The 22695-nt window shown below is 39.6% G+C and overlaps 2 protein-coding genes across 6 annotated transcripts; one reads left to right on the forward strand and one right to left on the reverse strand.

The window, feature by feature from the left end:
* Positions 1 to 321: 321 nt before the first annotated feature.
* Positions 322 to 5660, reverse strand: LOC133857882 (protein trichome birefringence-like 16). Of its 3 annotated transcripts, XR_009898394.1 has the most exons (7): positions 5413 to 5660; positions 4796 to 4947; positions 4086 to 4298; positions 3434 to 3676; positions 2395 to 2590; positions 482 to 1535; positions 322 to 386 (listed from the first exon to the last, which is right to left on the reverse strand). XR_009898394.1 is itself a non-coding variant. In XM_062293250.1 (6 exons), the coding sequence occupies exons 2-6, from the start codon at positions 4944 to 4946 to the stop codon at positions 707 to 709; spliced, it is 1632 nt and encodes a 543-aa protein (XP_062149234.1). In that variant the 5' UTR covers position 4947; positions 5413 to 5660; the 3' UTR covers positions 322 to 706. The 3 variants fall into 3 exon arrangements, 2 of the variants coding, with proteins under 2 accessions (XP_062149234.1, XP_062149235.1); XM_062293250.1 differs by having other exon boundaries at positions 322 to 1535; XM_062293251.1 differs by lacking the exon at positions 4086 to 4298 and having other exon boundaries at positions 322 to 1535.
* A 1500-nt stretch (positions 5661 to 7160) lies between these two features.
* LOC133857062 (methylthioribose-1-phosphate isomerase) lies at positions 7161 to 21767 on the forward strand. 3 transcript variants are annotated; one of them, XM_062292168.1, is made up of 10 exons: positions 7161 to 7316; positions 7462 to 7546; positions 8070 to 8125; positions 8738 to 8896; positions 9119 to 9218; positions 12577 to 12719; positions 12998 to 13103; positions 20707 to 20845; positions 20916 to 21184; positions 21292 to 21767. In XM_062292168.1, the coding sequence occupies exons 2-10, from the start codon at positions 7481 to 7483 to the stop codon at positions 21358 to 21360; spliced, it is 1107 nt and encodes a 368-aa protein (XP_062148152.1). In that variant the 5' UTR covers positions 7161 to 7316; positions 7462 to 7480; the 3' UTR covers positions 21361 to 21767. The 3 variants fall into 3 exon arrangements, with proteins under 3 accessions (XP_062148152.1, XP_062148153.1, XP_062148154.1); XM_062292169.1 differs by having other exon boundaries at positions 7171 to 7316; positions 7437 to 7546; XM_062292170.1 differs by having other exon boundaries at positions 7194 to 7316; positions 7440 to 7546.
* Positions 21768 to 22695: the final 928 nt, after the last annotated feature.

Genomic DNA, 22695 nt, shown 5'->3' on the forward strand with positions numbered 1-22695 from the left:
TGGATAAACCATCTACAAATCCAACAACTACAGCTCAGAAAAATGCCAACAAATAAAATGTCTTCTTTTCGCCAAAGGGGCTGAGAAATTTGATTGCAGGAGGATATTCAAAATAGCAAACGGAAAATACTATCATGAAGAGTATCTGGGATTTAATTTTGTATGAACATATACAAGAAGACACAGTACATCACAAACTTCAGAATTCCACAATGCTTTTTTTTCCAAAGTCCAATTTTCTATCCTCTTTGCTCCACTAAAGGCGTTTATTTCTTTTCGGTTTCTTTACTACTAGCATTTAATATCGACTAATCTGCAAAAAAAATCCAAAATTCACTTCAAAGGAAAGGCCTTCTCTCACTTTATAGTGGCGTTTCTCCTGCAACCTCCAATAGAGGAAGTGAAGTGCAACATCAATGTCAACTAAGCTACAAATAGACCACAGGAATTTCAATGGTCCGCATCACAAAAAAGAACAAACCTATGAACCATTTGGATGCAGTTTTGTCAACAGTCAAAGTTGGCATATAAGCTCCATTATAGAACTCGGCCAAGTGATATCTCCCACATCATGTTAGTGCATCCCATGGAATAGTGTGCTGTTCAGAACCTTCAGATAAGCTCTCTTTACCCAAGCCATGGAAAGGAAGAGCTAAACCTTTTAAGGCACACTACAGTATTCTTCTTTCAGCAGCTATTTTGTTGACTAAATTTGTGTAAAAAGGATTTCGTTCCATGTATCAGGAACACCAGGTAGACACCAATGCAGACAATCTTGCACTCCTGATCTGGCGCTAAAGCTGAAACGGGATATATGACCCTCGTCCCTAAGCTGGGAAAGAGCTGTTATGTCCAAGAGCTTAACCCCAGTTCCCTTTGCTGCACCTGCAGCACTGGCATCACTGGACTCATCTTGTAATACTTCCTTTCCCACTGACATAGGGGTAGTTTTGTCACAGCTCCCACCCGTGTTCCAGTCCCCACCAACAAAATGCCTAGGTGAGATGGTCCTGTAGAAGGCTTTCAACCCCGGATGTTTTGGCAGCTGTGAGTTCACCCAATTGATGCAACTATGAATGGTAAAATCTTTGGCCTGCCAAATCATTGCTAACTTCCTATTGGTATTTGGCACACCACCAATATGCATAATCCACTTGTTAGCCTTAAGCTTTCCTCGATTCCAATGGTGTCCTGTGTTGAGTACCAGAACATCAAATTTGTGAAGATATTGACGCAAGAATGCTGGCGGCCGATCAAGGTGCATGGCATAATGAGTATTCTGGTTTGTCTTATTAATGGGTTCCACATCACAAAGGCTCGATGACCAGTAGTAGAGTATGGTTGTATTGGTGCTTAGGAAACGATACACCCAGCCACTAGGGCGAGTATCACCACGAGCTTGAGCTAGTCCATACTCCTGTCCGACGTCTATGACATCATGCCTCTCCTTACCACCTGTGATCATGCACATTAGAGACTGGAACTGCTGCCTGCCCAATGAATCTCCAACAAAAGCTAGAGTTTTGTCTTGCATCCTGAAAACATCAATACAATCATCACAAATGTCATATATATCTGGACCATACATAACAAAGCAAAATGTAAAGCAGCCATTTCTTTAAACTGTATATGAACCCTGAAAAGTGGAAGGAGATGGGGATGCATGAACATTGGTGCTCTAAATTGCCTCCGAGGAGAAGAGGACAGAGGAGAAAAGAGAAGGAAAGAGAAATCAGGGGCCGCCACTGGTACAAGAGGGAGGGCGGTGTCAAGACCTGGTATGCCCAGCCTAAGAGACCTGCAACTCAGGCTGACCAGTGGGCCCTGTAGCAGTGAGCAGTGAGCAGTGAGCAAGTACTCTGACACAATTGAAGCATTAATTCGATGTGCTGAAGAAAGGTGGAGTCTGAGACCAGCAAATCACATTTTCCTGCCAGGTACTGACCCAGGTCAAGAGTAGAAATGGTGGCAATAATGTGTGTTGGCAGGGTTGAGCGGCTTATATTCAATATACAAGGTAATCTTAATAAAGGCAAATATATCTGAGAACCAGATCAGTACTTGTATCACTAAAACAATATTTCTAGGACGGTTAAGTGCCCATATGCCTCAAACAAATGCTACCCAACTTATAGGAAGAGATCTATCTACAAAAATCCAATACTTTAAAGTTTAAACCATTTGTTTATGCAGGCATAGATTACATCTACAGGTAAAAGTTCATAATAGAATGGTTTCTTCTGGCAGAGATTAATGTACCCAGGCCAGGCCAAAAACAAAGACCAAGCCTCCAAATATTAAAGGGTTCATTGAACTAGCTGTTAATTTTTATAAAACAATAGAAAAGCCTGACCTATTATATCAAAAAAATTTAATAAAAACCATTTTACATACTTTTTCAAGAATTTAGACCCTTCAAATTCTTCCATTTGACAATTTTTAGGCTGCCACCGAAGCTTCTCATAGGCAAAATCTGTTCGCTGCGTCAACCGGCAGGCCCACGAGCCTGACAACCATTGCTTACAATCATACCCAGAATATAAAGGCCGGTTATTGTCTGGAACCCATTTTCCTTTTGCATAGTTACAAGCTGGAGTAAGGTCAGAAAAGACACAATCATTAATCAGTAATACTTGCAGATTCATAATTATTGGTTCAACAAATAAGTGCATGAAAATTAAATCAGCACAGAAAACACATTGACTGATTCTTCTACTATGGATCCGACTAAAGCCATATATATAGAACATAATGCGAGTAATCCATATAACCAAGGTTTTATAGTAGTGAACATAAAGAATAAAATATGACAATAACACATTATGTCAATTGGTCTAAGAAAATGGTGTCAACAGCTCAGCATCAAATACGTTATAGTGTCCTAGTGTTATCTATGCTTCCCTAACAAGATTCAGTTGTTACATAGTACTCAAATGATAATGCAACCTTTCAAACAGAAGCAGCCAAGGTTTTATAGTAGTGAACATAAAGAAGAAAATATGACAATAACACATTATGTCAATTGGTCTAAGAAAATGGTGTCAACAGCTCGGCATCAAATACGTTATAGTGTCCTAGTGTTATCTATGCTTCCCTAACAAGATTCAGTTGTTACATAGTACTCAGATGATAAGGCAACCTTTCAAACAGAACCAGCCAATTTTAGATTTTCCAAATCAGGGTCAATAAAATCCCTCTCAACTCTCACAATCTCTACCTTAAAATTAGGTACACTCAGCTATGATGCATTCAAAGGAAACTCAAAATGTCTACATTGACGACATGTGTGCAAATTTTCCCTAAGGAAACACACCATGAACAAACTAGTCATTGTAGATTCTCTTGATCAAGTTCTCTGGAATTTTGAAGAGTGTTGGAACTAGACTTCATGAGACACAACTACTAGTATTATAAATATAAACACAATATCTACCTTGATTTTCTGTAAGTGTTGTCAAATTTCTATCATCTTTTCCCTTAACTGGGGAGCTAGTACGTGGGGAACTAACAGGTGCTACCATAGCCACTTCTACTTCTTTTGAAACTTGTTCTAGTAATTTTTTATTTTCTCCATCAAATTCCCTTGGACTTGAAGGACCTTGGGCACGGACAACTGTTTCTGCCTTCTGGATCTGCTTGTCTTTTGCTTTTTCTTCTGACACACTTGTATGGATTTCTGATGAGCACAATAAAATACAAATATTGAGTCCCAGATATATCACAGCATCTAGAATGTATAACAATAAAAACACTTCAAGATTCCAGTCAATTTCAATGTAGTAGCGAAAACATAATGGATATGAAAAAATTCCATTTAGCATACTACCATTACAAGGAAGAAAAATCTCCAGCAAAGAGAGATTTACATAAAAAAAAAAAAAAAAAAATACCAATCACACTGATCTGAAGGCTATAGAGTTTTATAATAAGAAGCAAATGTAGGGATATCCAAACAGTAAAGCAACACTATGCCTACCCCAATAAATGAACATCAAATACAGGATAAAAAATAAAAAAGAGTGCACTTTACACCTTGCATCAAGTTTTTTTATCCCAAAAAGAACAAAAGAAAAGTGAATTCTTGCCTATGTTCTGATCTGTGGTGGTTACTGAATTGTTGTTAATTACACTCATCTGATTAGACCTTTGTGCAGAACTCGTGGGAGCTGCTACATTCAAAGGTAGTTCTTCTTGGTTGTTTACAATCACTTTTTCCGCAACTTGTGACACATTTTTGCCCACAAATATTGGCGATTCTGGAGACACCAAGCTAGGTAAAGGTTTACTCACAAGAATATCTGCATAACAAGCACAAATGCAAATAAAAACAAAAACAAAAAAATTGTGAACAAATAAATACTAGCAACAGCAATATTACTAGTCAATATATCCCTTTTAGGCTTCAGAGTTCAAGGAGTAGCTATTCATTTCATTCAAAGAACTATAATGAAAGACTCCTCGCACCACAAGGATCACCTATCCTTCTCGGGCAATCATTAAGATTTATGCTCGGTTTCATCATTCTTTAAAACAAGATACACTGACAAATCCTCAACCGATACAGGTGGAAGATAAAACCCATATGTGTAGCACTATCGTTCAATGAATTATGAGGAACCTCTCCAATAAACCCTGATGGGTTTTGTTTTAATTTAATTTTCTTGTAATTTTAGTATAATTTATTGCATTATCACTAACAATCCCGCTTCCTCTTTTTCGTCTCAGTAATATCAGTAACAACAATAATAGTAGCTATGTTTATAGAGAAATGAATATGATTAGACTGAAGGCGAACCTGGAGACAGCTCCCAACGGGTTTGCGGTGGCATTAAGCTAGTAAGAAGCGGGGTTTTCTCCCACGCCCATATGAAAAAGGTTGTGCACATAAGAGCGATGGTAATTAGAGAGAGTTCTTTACCCCTCAATCCATAGAACCCTCCTTTCATCCTATATATGCACACCACAACACAAAGTTAAAACTCGTCCAAAATACACTTTTCTTTTAAGTAAACATGTGATTAACTCAGAATTTAGAAACTGGGTGTTACACAAAAGTAGGTAATATACAAATGAATTACAATGTTGTTTAAATTTTGCCAGTTCCAGATCAGAGATTGAAGCTGAAGCATTTATCCTAATGCCATTTTCCAACTAAATTTGCCTTATTTACTAGCATGCAAAAGCAGATCAAATACAAATTAAACAAAAAAAAAAAAAAGGGAAACCAACCAAAAATAGAAACAATCAGACTCTGAAGTTCGAAGCCATCTTCAGCTAAATAAAAATCCCACAAAACAAATGCAAAGCCAACAACGGATCCAAACGGTTCCGTATAAAACAAAATAATCAATGGATCATACAAAATTAACGTAAAAATCAGCTTTTCTTGGATGCTCCAGGGGAGAGATTTACCTCGTTTACAGTCACGGAACCCCAAAATTCACGAATGTCCGCACAAATATTTACCAAAAAAAAAACAAAGTTACTAAAAAGAATGATATTTGAGAACAAAATATTTGCGAAACAGCTTAGAGAATGTGGAGATGGAGAATGGAGAAATTTGGAGAGAGATTTGAAGAACACCGCCGTGGTATTTACGGACGTGCGAAGATGAAGACAAGGAACGCAAATGTCGCGGAAAAAGGGCTTTCAAAAAATGGATTTTAAAACAACGCGTGAACGAGTTAGAAAGGTATGTAGGCGTAGCATCAATTTGTTGAAATTCTTAAGTTAACCGTACGTGTCGTTTTTTACGGAAAAAAAGTCGGCAGCAGAGCATCATCAGGCCGTCGTCGTCACTTTAAAGTTTAATAAATGGGTGTGAAAATAACGATTAACGAAAACTGATTTTTTTTTTTTTTAATTATTATTATTATTTGTAAATACAACTTCATTTCAAAATAACAGGCTACAAGATTAAAACAGTGGGTAGCGTCCCCAACAACAATAAACCCCAAACTAATAAAGCTGAGCCAACAAACAATAACCTGATTAACGAAAACTGATTGATTCCTCCATTCCTCGTCTAACATGCACAATGTATCAACAAGTTCTAAAAAATAAATAGGGCATGTTCGGGTAATTTTTGTTTTTCAAATATTATTTTTTAGAATTTAAATTTTACTCAAATCTTGTTCAATTTTTGTTAATTTTATCTCTAGTTTTCTAAAGCAATCAAACATAATTTTAAAAAAATAAATTCTCTTAGTATTCGAAATTTTGAATATTTTTCAAAAAAATCGCACACCCAAATGAGCCCTTACTAATCCAATAATTATTATACTCTGCCACGTTACCAAACCAAAAAATATATATACATACAAAATTGGTATCGTATATAACATTTCCATTTTGCAAAAAATAATATTATACGCACATTTATCTCACTTTTGCCCCCGCTATGCGTCGCAAGATCTAATAGTCATTTGATTTTTTTAAGAGTAATGCGGGCTATTATTTATATTTATTTCACATCAACTCACTTTATATGTTTTAAATTGCTTCTCATGTCAGCTACCTAGTAGAAAATAAAAACCACTTCAAATATGTTACGTCAGTCGGGATAAAAAGTAGCATTATTTTATCTTATTATTTTTTTTAACAATAATTGATCTAATAACCACTAAACTCTAAGATAAGATATTTATAAGAAATTTACGTGGTATTTAACATTTCTCTTCTCCCTTTTATAACAATGGTATTATGAAATAGAATTAATCCTAACGAGGCCTAATAAATCCCAATTAATTGATCTAATTGGGATTTAATTTATCGTGTATTACCGTGATGAAAATAAAAATTATTCCACTATATATTTGTTGTACATTGAATTTGTAAATTTACTATTAAATTTGCAAAATAGATAAATGGTGGGTGATAACAGTAAATTGACACGACTGAATCGACAAGGACTGCTTTCAAAGTGGCAGGCTACGGTGGCCAGTTCTGACCGGAGCCGTAGCTGAGTTGGGGCTGAACCGCTTTGATTGGTTGTGAAAGCTATAGAGTATAGACTTAAAGAATAATTTTAACATCCTTCAATCATATCAAAATTGAAAATAAAAATAAAAATAAAAAAAATTGTAAAATAATTAGAAGACAAGCCTTTCCCTTCTCTAAACTCTCTCAGCTTTCCTTTCCATCGCATCAAAAACTATTGAGAATAAAAAGTAAATACGATTAACAAGCATATATATATATATATATATATATATAGATTCGGTTCATATCACGCCGGACACGTTGGCGTCTACTCGCGACAGGGACTCAGAATAACAGGGAAGTAGCAGAAGAAGCGACTCTTCCATCACATTCAGGTAACTCTAGATTATCCTCCTCCTCCTCCTCCTCTTCCTTGTGAAATCCCAGCAATCCAATATTAGATAGTTGAATCTCAGAGTCGCATAACTAGTTTTACCTGTGAATTTACGGTTCAGTAGTTCGAAACGTTGTCGTAAACAGGTTGAGTGGGTTGTTCTTTATGGAACCGGTCAGCTCTCTCCAGTCTATCTGCTACAAGCGTGGTTCGCTTCAGCTTCTCGATCAGGTCTCTCTCTCTCTCTCTCTTTGAAGCACGTTTGAAAGCGAAAATTTGATGTCAAGAACGTGTTTTTTGGTCGTTGAAAACGTCTATGTTTCTGGTTTTTTGTTTTCATTTATGGTGGAAATGGGAAGCAAACTCATTTTTCGGTTGGCTAAAAACGAAAATGGCACTTTTGAATTATAAAAATGGGGGACCAAAATAAATATGAAAAAGATCTTGAAAAAAAGATATAGACTTTAAAACGTGTATAATAAAATGAAGGTGACCATCTGAAAATGTGTTTAACATACTGAAATTAGGACCATATGTGGTTTGAATGGAAATTTCGAAGATAGAAAATTTGGGTCTTCGCTGTTTTCTTCTATTTCCTTTGGGTGCATTTGTTTTGGAATGGTAAATTCTCTTGGGAATGAATTTCTTCAGGCAAGTATACAATATTTTGGTCCGAAACAGCTGAATACTTTTTTGATGAAAAAAATAGAAGTTGAATACTTATCTTTGCTAAATAGTGCTTGTTGTTGAACAGAGAAAGCTCCCTCTGGAAACCATATACTTGGATATCCAGGATGCAGCGGATGGATGGTAATGCATTATAACTCTATCCAAATTGCTTCTTCAACTCTTGATCGGACATTTTCTTATGTGCTTTTGGACACATGAGCTCTGAAATTTTCTGATATACTTGTTTGAATATGACTTTGCCCAATAGATGTTGAAAAACTATATGTACATGGTGTGGTGTAAGATTGTTTCGCCAGATGTAAAGTAGGTCTTAAGTTTGGCAGCCTATGATATGGTAACATACTATAAGGCCAATTATTAATAGCTACCTATCATTTTTTTCCGACAAAAGAAAAGAGTGATGAATTTGGGATTCGAAAAAAGCTATGGGAATTAACTTAGTTCTGTATACACAACTATTAGCTTTATCACCCATTTGATGATTATAACAATGAAATAATTTTTAGTGTATATTGAATGTAAAATGATTAGATGAACTGTTCCTGTTTTCAGTAAAAATAAAAATAAAAATTGTCATCAACATCCTGATTTTACATAATGCAATCTCCCCGGTTTATGATCTTCTTGACATTTCTCTATGTCACCCGTTTGCATTTGTTTCTTCCTTTAACATCCTCTATAAGTCTGCCAAAATATTCAAATATGTGAGCAATATCTTGCTTAACTTCTCAGGTCCGCAATAAGGGATATGGTGGTCCGTGGTGCACCTGCTATTGCTATTGCAGCAGCCCTTTCCCTGGCAGTAGAAGTATTCAATTTAAAGGCTTTTAATGGGACATCTGATGATGCTGCTTCCTTCATTAACAAGAAGCTGGAATATCTTGTCTCGAGGTATTTTGTTGTGAATCTGACACCTAGCACTTTAATGGCATAGTGTATTGGTTACAACCTTAGATGTTCATGTAGTTGTTAATACTCATAAGCTTGTCTGGATGTGCTTTGTGTTATTGAACTCGATGGTCTACTTGAGGCTATTGAGTTTGTAACTAACAAAATGCTTTTGTGAATATTTAGCAATAGCTGATTATATGATCATCTTTCATGTTTCTTCAGCCGCCCAACTGCAGTGAACCTCTCAGATGCTGCAACAAAACTCAAAGAAGTTACATCAAAGGCTGCTGCTACTGCTTCAGAAGCCCAGAGCATTTTTCAGGTAGTAAATATCTTTTTTTTTTTTTTTTTTTGATAAGTAAAAGAAATATCATTAAAAAGAGCAAAGCGCAATTAAGTACACATGAAGTATACAAGAAAGGCATCTAGGAAGAAAAAGAAAACAATACAAGGAAATCATTAAAACTAAACGATAAAGGTGCGAGGGACGCCGCCGCCCAAGAGTACAAAGAATGAAAGAAAAAGGAAATGAGTTCCTCAATAGATCTTTCTTTGTCCTCAAACTGTCTATCATTGCGTTCCCTCCACAAGCACCACAAAAGGCAACAAGGGACCATCTTCCACACAGCTGCACTCTGAGAACGATCACCCGTCCACTAGCAAGCGAATAAATCTACCATCCGAAGAGGCATAACCCAAAACAAACTGAAGCGACTAAAGATGGCATTCCATAGAGCGCGTGCAATCTCGCAATGGAGAAGAAGGTGATCCACCGACTCCCCATTCATTTTGCACATGCAACATCTATCAATCACAATGACGCGCTTCTTTCTGAGGTTGTCCAAAGTGAGGATCTTCCCTTGCGCTGCCGTCCAAGCAAAGAAAGCCACTTTCAAGGGAACCTTGGTCCGCCAAATACTTTTCCAGGAAAAATGAATAGCCTCTTTGCAAACAAGAGCCTTATAGAAAAATCTAACATCGAAATTCTCTTTGTGAGAAGGAGCCCACCAGAGCTGATCTACCCCATCACAATTCACTCTGGTTGAGTACAACAAGGAGAAAAAAGAAGCCAAAACATCCACCTCCCAGTCATGGGCCGCTCGGAAGAAGCTAACGTCCCATTGATAGGACCCGCTCACCACAACTAAATGGTCTGCAACATGTGCGTCCTTGTCACACGCAATGTCGTACAAAACTGGGAAGGCTTCCTTAAGAGGCACCTCACCACACCACACATCATCCCAAAAACGGATCCTAGATCCATTTCCCAGAATAAGTCTAGTATAGCTGCAAAACAACCTCCACCCCTTCCTAATATTCTTCCATAACCCCACTCCATGAGACCCCGGGGGGTCTAAAGAACACCAACCATTCCAAGTAGATCCGAACTTTGCATCCACAACAGATTTCCACCAAGCCTCTCTCTCATGGGCATAGCGCCACAGCCACTTCCCTAACAGAGCCATATTGAAAATCCTCAAATTTCTGATGCCCAAACCACCACTAGAAATAGGAGAACAAACCTTGGCCCAATTAACCAAATGAAACTTAAATTCTTCACCTATGCCACCCCACAAGAAATCCCGATGCAACTTCTCAATACGATTAGCAACACTGGAAGGAATAGGAAAAAGGGATAGAAAGTACGTAGGAAGATTAGAGAGAGTGCTTTTTATAAGGGTTACTCTGCCACCCTTTGACAAATACAACCGCTTCCAGCTAGCCAACCGCCTCTCAATCTTGCCAACTACCTCATCCTAGCTAGACTTATTCTTAAAAGGGGCCCCCAACGGAAGACCAAGGTACTTTAACGGAAGAGAAGAAACTCTACAACCCAAAATGCCAGCAAGTTCATCCATGTTATCCACAAGACCCACATGAACCAAAACTGACTTATCCAAATTAATCTTCAATCCTGAAACAGCTTCAAAGGACAGTAAAAACATACGAAGATAGAGAAGATGTTCAGGACTAGCCCCGCAAAAGACTAAAGCATCGTCTACAAAAAGCAAATGAGAAATATTAATCACTTCATTGCTACTAGAGCCCACAGAGAACCTAGAGAGAAAGCCCCTTTGAACAGTAACAGAGAACAACTTGCTGAAGGCCTCCATCACAATGACAAACAAAAGAGGCGACAGAGGATCACCCTGTCTAAGACCACGAGAGCTGCCAAAAAAACCAGCAGGGGTGCCATTCACCAAAACCGAGAAGCGCACCGAAGAAATACAATGCGCTATCCAAGAACACCATCTCTCCCGGAAACCACATCTTCTCAACATATACAATAAGAAATCCCAATTAACATGATCATAAGCCTTCTCAATATCCAGTTTATAGAGCAACCCTGGTTCACCAGATTTGATGTGACTATCCAGGCACTCATTAGCTATAAGAACAGAATCAAGAATTTGCCTTCCTTTCACAAAAGCATTTTGGAGATTCGAAATAATCTTCTCCACAACCTTTCTGAGCCTATTAGCAAGAACTTTGGCAATGATCTTGTACACACCACTTACAAGACTAATAGGCCGAAAATCTTTAAGATCCACAGCCCCGAACTTCTTCGGGATTAAGGCTAAGAAAGTGGCATTAATGCTTTTGACAAACTTGCTATGAGTGTGAAAGTCCTGAAAAATCCCCATGAGATCAGTCTTGATCACCTCCCAACAATCTTGGAAAAACGCAAGAGTGAACCCATCAGGGCCTGGAGCCTTATCACGATTCAAACCTTTAACCACCTCTAAGACCTCCCTTTCCTCAAAAGGAAGTTCTAAGGAATCGGCTTCACCCACATCCAAATTGTCAAAAACCATGTTATCCATCCTAGGCCTCCAACAAAAAGGTTCTGCAAAAAGATATTTGTAAAAATGAACAACATGATCCTTAATAACCTGCTGATCTGAAGAGATAGAGCCATTGATAGAGAGAGACTCCATGGAATTGGATCTCTTGTTCGAGTTGGCTACCCGATGAAAGAATTTAGTGCATTTATCACCCTCTTTAAGCCAAAGAGCCCTAGACTTCTGTCTCCAGCTAATCTCCTCCTGTAAAATAGAGTTCTCCAAATCTCTGATGACCCCACATTTCCTCGCCTTTTCTTCAGGAGTTAAACCCCGTTGTTCCTCCAATTTATCAAGAGCACACAAATCTTCCATATGCATTTTCTTGCGGAACTCCACATTGCCAAACTCCTGATCATTCCATCTTTTGAGATCAATCTTCAGAGCCTTAAGTTTTTGAGAGAAGATGAAGCTGGGCGAGCCTTGGAAGCTATAAGACTCCCACCAAAGTCTCACCCTATCCACAAACCCTTTTGCCTTTAACCACATATTCTCAAACTTGAATGGTCTGGGACCCCAATGGACCCCACCACAATCAAAAAGAATAGGAAAATGATCAGAACACAATCTTGGAAGCCTTTTCTGAAGAGAACTTGGAAACTTGACTTCCCAATCTGGAGAAACAAGAAATCTATCGAGGCGAGACTAAGAGGGAGTCTCCTGATTATTAGACCACGTAAATATCTAAGGGTTAGTTGAGATAAATAGTAGATGAAGCCTGAAATAGCTACTTTACTTTTTATTTTTTACTCCTTTGACTTAAGCTAGAGTGGCTGGAAGTTGAAGCATGCCTTGTTACTAATCTTCCATAGTACTTCATATCTTTTAATTTTATAGGCTTATATAGAAGCTGCTGAAATCATGCTCAAGGATGATGTTTCTTCAAACAAAGCAATTGGGTCTTATGGGGCGAGTTTTCTTCAGCACCAGCTGAAGAACTCTAAGAGGCTTTCTATTTTGACCCATTGCAACACGGGCAGGTATTCCCTCTTCTTTCTTTTTCGTTATTATCTTGTTAACCACATAACTCTCTCTCTCTCTGCAACACGGGCAGGTATTCCCTCTTCTTTCTTTTTCGTTATTATCTTGTTAACCACATATCTCTCTCTCTCTCTCTCTCTCTCTCTCTCTCTCTCTCTCTCTCTCTCTCTCTCTCTCTCTCTCTCTCTTTTCATTTGATCAGCTCCTACTATTTTTCTGACTGTTACTTTACAAAACAAAAAAAAAAATCTGACACTGTTTCATTTTGTTTTGCCAGTCTTGCAACAGCTGGCTATGGTACAGCCCTTGGTGTGATCCGTGCTGTTCATACTGAAGGGTTGTTAGAAAGGGCCTATTGCACTGAAACCCGTCCATTCAATCAGGTGACTAAGTTTGTAGTTCTTGATAATCTTCAATAGCAGAAAAATCTTGAAAGAACCAAAAATAGGAGCATGATTGCGAAGAAAGGGTTTGAATCCACAAGGAAAACTTTGTAATCGACTAGAAAGTCAAGAACCTCTTAGAGAAATATTATTGATGAAATATAATTTGATTTTATTGTAACAGCATAGGACCAATTTAAAGGTTCCAGAAACCTTTTTCTGCAAGAAAAAATATTCCTAAAAACGATCCTATGTAATATACTACTATGAAAGGACTCTAATTTGATTAGAAAAACACATGGATAGCAGCGTTCAATAGCTTGCCTGTTTCTAATTTCTCTCCACTTTTAAAATTTACCTATGTCGGATTAGATTTGGGGAACTAGTGCATTATGAGAGGGTCAAGGTTTTTGCACTTGATTCTATGGGTTTGAGTTTCTATTTTTAGGATTAGAGTTTTTGCTTTGAGAATAGCTTCTATAAAGAGAGTTGCTATGAGTTCGTCACGTTGGTGGTTTGTAGAGTCTAAGGAGTTTGGCTTGTCGGTAGTGGGTGGCTTTATAGGCATTAGGATTCATGAACGTCGGAAAGGAGTGACGAGGTCCATTCTGATAGATAAAGATGAGGCTGCCTGGTTGCTCAAGTCCTTTCATGATCTGATTACGGTGCTTGATTGTAGAGTGTTTTGGAATCAATCCGTCTCGGGTTTTCCGCGGATTCTTGCGCAGCAGTGTGCGAATAGGCATGGGTTCTTTCTGACCTTAGAAGAATACGAGGGGAGAAGAAGGAAAGGTTCTGTCTTGGTGCCTAAAGGAAGATTTGGTGAGGGGTGGAAGCGCTTCGGGGAGGAGCTCCGTTTAGCTTTCAATAGTCTGCTTGCTGGCAGTTCCTCAGAGCATGTTGAAGGCAAGGTTGTGTCACAGCCTAAGCTTCTCTTTGAGAGGAGGAGGAGCTATGCTGAAGTTTTGAGCTCTTCTCTGCCGAAAGAGAAGGCGTCTTTTTACCTTTCGGAGGAGGATAACCAGTCCCGGGCGTCGTCTCTGGCGAAGGGTTACTGTGTTCAAGCGGCCTTATCGGCAAGATTGGCTACAACGAAGCATGCTAGGTTGAAGATGGAAGAGTTGGTGAAGGATTTTCCTGCGAAACCGGCGGGGCTGAAGGTTGAGAAGATGGAGAAGGCCTTTCCGGCGAAACCGGCAGGGCTGAAGATTCAAATCGCAGGCTCTGCTGAGTCGTCGGATAGTGAGTCTGTGTCAGACCTAAGGGGTAGGGGAGAGGGCTCTAGCCCCTCTGTGTTGCCTTCTGTACCACGCAAGTCACACGTCGGTGATTGCCTCGAGCTGTGCAGCAACAGGAAGACGTTGGAGACGTTGCATGAGGAAATAAGGTGTTGTCTGACTGGGTTGCGTTTGTTGGAAGACAAGGTGATGGGTAGGTCCAATTCATTGGGCTCCAGTCTCTCTCGGCCCAATTCTCTGTTGCCCGAAAGAACCCCTTCGAGTCCTCCAAAGACAGCCCATCTTCCTAAAGGTACAGCTCCTTTGCAGTTTCCCATCAAGAGGCCCAAGTTTCTGTTTAAGCCTAAGGCTGGGTCGGTTCTGCGACCTATTCCAACTCGCCAGTTCTCGCTGGACGCTGGTGCCTCTACTTCTGCTGGGCCGTCGAAGCCGTTGGGTACGTGTCCAGCCGTCTTGAAGTCTTTGTGTAAGCCAGGTTTTCCTGGTCGGGTTTATCAGCGTCGGAAGCTACGGAACCAGTCTTCTTCGACTGTTTGGAGAGCTAAGCCAAGGCAATCTATACCGGATGCAGGAACGAGTTAGAGCAGGGAGAAGGTGGCGGTTGCTTCGATGAATGGGGAACAGAATAACTCTCCGGCGTCCGAGGAGTTGCTGTGTGGTGGGTTAGGAGTGCTGAAAGTTCTACAGCCTGTTGATAGACAATTGGAGGAGTTAGCAGTTTCCGGTCTTGGGCTGGAATCAAACGGCTCCTGTCAGTCTGGGCTGGGATCTACTTTAGCTGGAGAGGCCACCAATCTAGGAGAGAGGGGTTCTGATGATGGAATTGGAATCAGGATGGAGTTGTCGGCTGAGGGTGGAGGTCTGATGTTGGCTCCTCAGGTAAAAAGATCGCTGTTGAATGTTGGACTGGGTTGTTCTGGGTTTGGTGTGGATTCAGTGACTTAGAGGCAGGAAGAAGGCAGTCTTGAGCTAGTAATTTTGTCCACTACAAAAGGTAAAGTGGGATTCGATCCAGAAGTTTGTTCAGGGGGACCTCTAGTGGGGAAGTGCCTCTGGGAAGGAGAAGGGGACAGATTGGAGAGTGGGTCTTCTCTTAAAAGCATGGTGGCTGAGAAGGGTACTCACTTTTTGCTAGAGCACTATCCTGAAGGCTTCTTACTGAATGACAAGGTTAGAGATGGTGGGGGGTTGTTAGAGAGTTATGAGCCGATAGTTATTACTCCATTGGCAGTGGAAGATGTAGACGGGCAGAGGGTGTCGCCTAGATGGGTAGTGGAAAGAATTAAGAGGTTTTATCCAATTATTGGGCTCTCTTGTGGTCGTTTTGAGGACAGATTGCTAGCTTTGTTTGAGGAGATTGAAGAGGCTAGAGGCCTCTCTTTGGCTGAACCTAAGACTAAGATTTCGCCTGCTCCAGGGGTGAAAGGGCAGAGGGAATTAAATAGGCTATCCTGGTCTATTAATTACGAGAAGAGAGGGGTTCAGTCTGAAAGAGGCAGGTATAAGGGTAGGGGGCCATCTCGCTTTTATGACGCCTAAAATTTTGACGTGGAATGTTAGACGGATTAATGCGATCGAGAAAAGAATGGAGATTAGAGGGCTTCTAAGGGTTTGGAAGGCGGATATTGTTTGCTTGGTGGAGACAAAGATGGCAGTTATCTCTAGGGAAGTGGTACGAAGTTTATGGGGTTGCCTTTATGTTGATTGGTGCTACCTGGGTGCCAATGGAGCGTCGGGTGGAATTTTGTTAATGTGGGATAGAAGGGTGGTGGAGAAAGTGGAAGAGCGTATTGGTAGATATTCTGTTGCCTGTTCTTTGCGTAACATTGGAGATAATGTTGTTTGGGCTTATGGGGGGGTTTATGGTCCGAATGATGACAGGGAGAGGAGGGATTTGTGGGATGAATTAGTGGGATTGATGAGTTGGTGGGAGATGCCTCGGTGTATTGGGGGAGACTTTAATGTGGTTCGTTTTCCTAGTGAGAGATCTAGTGGTGCTGGTTTTTCTACAGCTATGGAAGAGTTCTCTGACTTCATTTTCATGCATAATTTGGTGGACCTTCCCCTTGAAGATGGGCAGTTTACTTGGTCGAATGGTCAAGAAAATCAAACTTGGTCGAGAATAGATAGGTTCTTAATTTCTCCAGAGTGGGAGGATCGTTTTCCTGAAGTATCGCAGAGGAGGTTGACAAGAATTTTCTCCGATCATTTTCCTTTGTTATTGGACTGTGGGACAAATAGAGGAGGAAACAGGTATTTTAAGTTTGAGAACATGTGGCTGAAATACGAGGGTTTTGTTGAGCAGGTGAAAAAGTTGTGGATGTCTTATGAATTTTCTGGTCTTCCTAGCTTCATTTTGGCCAATAAACTGAAGGCCTTGAAGGCTGATTTGAAGAAATGGAATGAAGAAGTGCTTGGTGATTTAGGGAAGAAGAAGAAAGAATTAATGGAGGGTATTCGAGAGCTGGAGAATCGAAGAACAGCGTGGCCTAGAGGAGGAAGATAAAATCTGAAGGGTTGATATGGCGAGAGAGATGGAGAAGACCCTTCTTTTTGAGGAAACAAGCTGGAGGCAAAAGTCTAGAGCTTTGTGGTTAAAGGAGGGGGATAAGAACACAAAATTCTTTCACAGGGTGGCCAACTCACACCGTAAATTCAACCAAGTGGACTCTATGAGTATTAACGGTTTTATTTCCAAAAATCCTGCGGAGATTAAGGAGCATTTAGTTCATTTCTACAGTAATTTGTATTTGGAGAATTGCTCGTGGCGGCCTAGGGTGGAGGGCCTATCTTTTTTATCCATTGATGCGGAGGAGAGCATTTGGCTAGAAAGAGCTTTTGAGGAGAAGGAGGTGTGGGATGTTATCAGGGATTTGAATGGAGACAAGGTGCCAGGTCCGGACGGTTTCACTGCGGCTTTCTTTCAAAAGTGTTGGGATTTTTTAAAAACTGACATTATGGATGTTTTTGCAGAATTTCATGCTCGAGGAAAGTTTGAAAAGAGCTTGAATGCTACCTTTGTCTCTTTGATTCCTAAGAAGACTGGTGCCATGGATGTCAGAGACTTTCGCCCTATTAGTTTGGTAGGGGGGTTTACAAGATTATCTCAAAGGTCCTTGCCAACAGATTTAAGTCCGTTGTGGGTAAGATTATCTCCAACACTCAGAATGCGTTTATTGGAGGTCGACAAATATTAGACTCTGTGCTTATTGCAAATGAATGTGTGGATAGTCATATTCGATCGGGGGAACCTGGACTCCTGTGTAAGCTAGATTTGGAGAAGGCTTATGATCATGTGAATTGAGAGTTCTTGCTCTATTTGCTTCAGAGATGTGGTTTGGGGGAAAAATGGAGGGATTGGATACGTTTTTGTATTTCAACGGTGAGATTCTCTATTCTTGTTAATGGAACCCCTTCGGGTTTCTTTAATAGCTCTCGTGGATTGAGAAAAGGAGATCCTCTTTCCCCATTGTTGTTTGTGGTGGTTATGGAGGCGTTGAGTCGGATGTTGACTGCCGCGTTAGACCAGGGTAATTTGACAGGGTTCTTAGTGTGTTCTAGAGATTCAGAGGCCCTAGTTGTGAACCACCTGCTGTTTGCTGATGATACTTTGATCTTTTGTGGTGCCCAAGAAGAACAAATTCGCCATCTGAGATGTATCTTCTTAGGTTTCGAGGCAGCTTCTGGGTTGAGAATAAATTTAGGAAAATCAGAAATTGTCCCAATTGGTGGAGTAGAGGATGTCGAAAGGTTGGCCAATCTTCTTGGTTGTAGGGTTGCCTCTTTGCCTATGACTTACTTGGGTTTGCCGTTGGGTTCTTCTTACAAGTCCATCTCTATTTGGAATGGTGTTATTGAAAAAATAGAAAGGAGGTTGGCGGGTTGGAAGCGGATGTACTTGTCGAAGGGTGCCCAGTTGACTCTTATCAAAAGTACACTCTCTAATATTCCCACTTACTACCTATCTTTGTTTCCTTTGCCAGTGAGGGTGGCTAATCGTCTTGATAAAATTCAAAAGGATTTTCTTTGGGGAGGCATTGGTGATGAGAAAAAATTCCATCTAGTGAGTTGGAACAAGATTTGTACACCTTTGTATGCAGGTGGGTTGGGAGTTCACAATCTCATCCAGTTCAATCGAGCGCTTTTGGGTAAATGGTTATGGAGATATGGTAGGGAGAGAGAGGCTTTATGGCGTTTGGTGATTGATGCCAAATTTCAGAGTCTTAAGGGCGGATGGTGCTCGAAAGAGGTCTTGGGTTCCTTTGGAGTGGGTGTATGGAAACTTATAAGGAGGAGGTGGGAGAATTTTCGCTATTTTGTTCGTTTTGAAGTTGGGAGTGGATCTAACATTAGCTTTTGGCATGACCGGTGGTGTGGGGATAGTTCCTTGAAGCAATGTTTTCCAGCTCTTTTTTGTTTTGTTAGGAACAAAGACGCGATGGTGGCGGATAATTTGATGGTCCATAATGGTGTAATTCAGTGGAATGTTCTCTTCACAAGACAAATCCAGGATTGGGAGATGGATATGGTCCTCTCTTTCTTCGACCGATTATATTCTACTTCGATTCGTCATGGTGAGGGTGATAGATTAGTGTGGAATCCCTCTAAAAAAGGTTTATTTGAGGTGAGATCCTTCTATGAAGAGCTCTGTAGGAAAGATGGCCCATCTCTTCCTTCTTTTCCTTGGAAAAATATTTGGCGTGTTAAGGCTCCAACTAGGGTGACTTTTTTCGTATGGTCAGCAGCTTTGGGCAAAATTTTGACGCATGATAACTTGCGTAAGAGGAATGTAATAGTAATGGAGTGGTGTTGTCTATGCAAGAAGAGTGGGGAGTCTATTGATCACTTGTTGCTTCATTGTGAGGTAGCCCGGGCCCTATGGAGCTACGTTCTTAATTTATTTGGGGTTGAGTGGGTTATGCCACAATCGGTGTTGGAGTTATTGACTAGTTGGGGGGCGGCAAGTGGGAGTCGGCATGCGAAAGAGGTTTGGCGGTTAGCTCCTCTTTGCTTGCTGTGGTGTATTTGGAGGGAGCGGAATGCTCGTTTATTTGAAGATGTAGAGACACCTATGGTGGAGCTACGGAAGCGGTTGCTCAACACTTTATATTCTTGGATAGCGCCACATCATTGTTTGAGTGTCTTTACTTTTGTAAACTTTTTAAATTTACTTTATGTTCGACCCGTTTAAGGGCTCTCTTGTATACTTCCCGTGTATAAGGGTTGCGCCCCTTAGCGCTTTTCAATAAATTGCTATTACTTATCAAAAAAAAAAAAAAATTTGATTAGAAAAGCCCTAAATATACTTAACAATAGGGAAATGAAATCATACTTAGAAAATCCAAAAACCCAAAAACTTCAAATAAAAATCTTCAAATGACAAGCAAGACAGCCTACGTCATTTTGTCTGACTGTCACAAGCTTGGCTAAGCATCTGTGTTGAAATCTTTGCTCAGTCGGAATGTACAAATTTGTTCTTAAAAATGTCAGTAAGTGTAATGACTCGGATTATTGCCATGATCTAATAACATAATTTGGTAGAAGTGAATCCAGTTACCACAATGAAGCTTACACTTGAATCCTTTGGGTAATTGTTTAGTGACACTTGGTCAGAAATATGGGACTATGTATTTTGTAGTCCTGACTCGAAGAAACTCAGTATTGATGCAAACAACCAACAATGTTATTAGTAATGTTCTATTTGACAGTTGAGGTTGGTGTCGATAGAATAGCTGAATTGTGGTCGGATGCTTGCAATACAGAGATTTGTGTCCCCTTCAAGCAAATGACCTCTATATGACAGCTGAGGCTGTTAAGCACAAAATATTGTGAATAGGGACAATGCTAGCTAAGTTACCGCTTAATTGTTTCATGGAATACATATATAGAACTCTTAACATTCAAGAGAATTGCTTCTGGAGATGGAGGGAATTTCCTTACATGAATGTTATGCAGATTTTGGCTGGTTTGTCTATTAGTTGGGAATCTATTTCATCCTAACAAACACTGGTTTTTCTTTTCAATATTAAGAGCTAGAAGTGCTTATGAATGACTTAAAAGCTCAACAGCAAAAAGAGAGAATCTTTTTTTTTTTCCCCTGAATGGAGTGAAAGTTGAGGGTGGGACACATTCTTTGAATTGGTTGGTGTAAACAGAGCTGCGCCAAAGTATTGGTCAGGAATGTTCTTGCATACGAAATTATTATAGCAGTGTGCCTTACACTAATTGGTCTATGACATGAAAGGTAGGTCATTGAGATATTGACTTGAATTTATTAACCCACTTACATTTTAGTTTTTTTTTTTCCTTTTCGGTTTAGTGTTCAATACCGTTGTTCTTATGTTTGTTTCTTTAACCATCTCCAGGGATCCAGACTCACAGCTTTTGAGCTGGTGCATGATAACATACCTGCTACTCTTATAGCAGATTCAGCCGCAGCTGCGTTGATGAAAGATGGACGAGTAGATGCTGTCATTGTTGGAGCTGATCGTGTGGCTGCAAATGGTAATTTAATGCAGTTATCATTCAACTGCAATAGGGTATGTTTAACTGATGTGTTTTAATCTAATTGCAGGTGATACAGCTAACAAGATTGGAACTTACAGTCTTGCCTTGTGTGCTATGAATCATAAGATCCCATTTTATGTGGCTGCACCTCTAACATCCATTGATTTATCCCTTACTTCTGGAAAAGAGATCGTTATAGAGGAAAGATCCCCAAAGGAATTGACACACTCGGGTGGAGGACTTGGGGAACAAGTTGCTGCATCTGGAATCTCTGTCTGGAACCCAGCTTTTGATGTCACTCCTGCTAATCTGATAGCTGGTATAATAACAGAAAAGGTCTCTGTCTCTCTCTCTCTCTCTGTGACTTGCATTTTGGTGCATATAGGAAGGAATCAAACTGAATTGGTTGTATAGCTGTCTGATGGCTTGTATTCTGTGAGCAGGGTGTCATTACAAAGATGAGCAGTGATGCTTTTGACATAAAGGATTTCGTACAAAAGGTGGACCAGTAGTCTTGTGTGCAGTGGAGGCATCACTTGTTGGAAAGTGTACCGCCATTCTTAAACAAGGGTATTACAATCACAACATTTTTACACAATAACTACACAACTCCTCTTATATGGGATGGGCCCGCTATCACATGGGTCTTACCCTATGTGAGAATGGTTGTGTAGTTATGTAAAAATAGTGTAAAAAAGTAGTTGATGTGAAAAACTATGTACTTTGAGATAAAATGAATGAGGGAATCAATCATATTCTCAGGGATGCACCATCTGTGAGATGTAAGCATGTCATTCTACTGGGTATTCTTGAAGAACACTGGCTGACATTCTGAAGGGTATCACGAATTATATAATTGTTTATTCCTTGAATTTTCACACATGCAAGAACAATCAAGAACACGTGAAGTTTTATGTTCTGATGACACTACAAAAAACACTGAAAATCGCCGCGTGTCTACAGTACCGGTTACTGTAGACACACGGCCAGATGGCAGCATGTTTTTCTGGCCACGTGGCCATATGCGGCGTAGAAACTATTGGCCGCGTGTATAATGGCCAACTGGTGTTTTCTGAAAAAATATTTTTGGAATTCTTTTTTTTTTTAAAAAAAAAAAAAAACAAACAAATAGTATGTACATGATAATATTACTATGTACCCTATACCAAATTAGAGTTTATAAACTAATTAGTTTTGTACAGTACTTGTATTTAAATTTTTTTGAATTTATTTATATAAAAAATTCTTATTATATACCCCAACAATAAATTTGTGCTATATTTAGTATGTATTGTACTTATGGTTATGTTTTAGGGTTTACATGCAGGTTGAGTTTCTTGAATATAGTTTATGCGTTAGGACTTAATTTATTGTATGTGTAGTACATACTCTCAGGGTTAGGGTTCGTAGAACATCCATCTGAATGTGTTGGCCTTGTGGTCCCGATCATTATAGCATACCTTACACAAATATAAAATTGCATGCCTCTATCATTTGATCCAGTTCAATGTTCAAAACTTGGTCGAACTATCATTTGATCCTAGAGTTAGGGTTTATAACTATATATATAGTATATATATTTAGGGTTAGGGTTAGGGTTTATAGCTATATATAGTACATACACTTAAGATTAGGGTTAAGGTTAGCGTTTATGGCTTACATATAGTACATACACTTAAGATTAGGGTTAAGATTATGGGTTTTAGGGTTCAATTTTATGGTCAGGGTTTAGTATAGTATAGTATATATATATATATATACTTAGGGTTAGGATTTAGTTTTAATTTATAGTTTACGGTTTAGTTTTATGGCTTAGGGTTTAGCAATTTGTACAGTACATACACTTA

Source organism: Alnus glutinosa, chromosome 14 (genome assembly GCF_958979055.1).
Source record: "Alnus glutinosa chromosome 14, dhAlnGlut1.1, whole genome shotgun sequence".
NCBI lineage: Eukaryota > Viridiplantae > Streptophyta > Magnoliopsida > Fagales > Betulaceae > Alnus > Alnus glutinosa.

Coding starts and splice junctions, on each gene's coding strand:
- LOC133857882 (XM_062293250.1), bottom strand. CDS start 4,946: ATGAAAGGAGGGTTCTATGGATTGAGGGGTAAAGAACTCTCTCTAATT. Junction 3,677..4,085: donor CACCACAGATCAGAACATAG/GCAAGAATTCAC, acceptor TGTGCTCATCAG/AAATCCATACAAGTGTGTCA. Junction 1,536..2,394: donor GGGTCTAAATTCTTGAAAAA/GTATGTAAAATG, acceptor TGATGTTTTCAG/GATGCAAGACAAAACTCTAG.
- LOC133857062 (XM_062292168.1), top strand. CDS start 7,481: ATGGAACCGGTCAGCTCTCTCCAGTCTATCTGCTACAAGCGTGGTTCG. Junction 7,547..8,069: donor CGCTTCAGCTTCTCGATCAG/GTCTCTCTCTCT, acceptor GTTGTTGAACAG/AGAAAGCTCCCTCTGGAAAC. Junction 8,126..8,737: donor CAGGATGCAGCGGATGGATG/GTAATGCATTAT, acceptor TTAACTTCTCAG/GTCCGCAATAAGGGATATGG.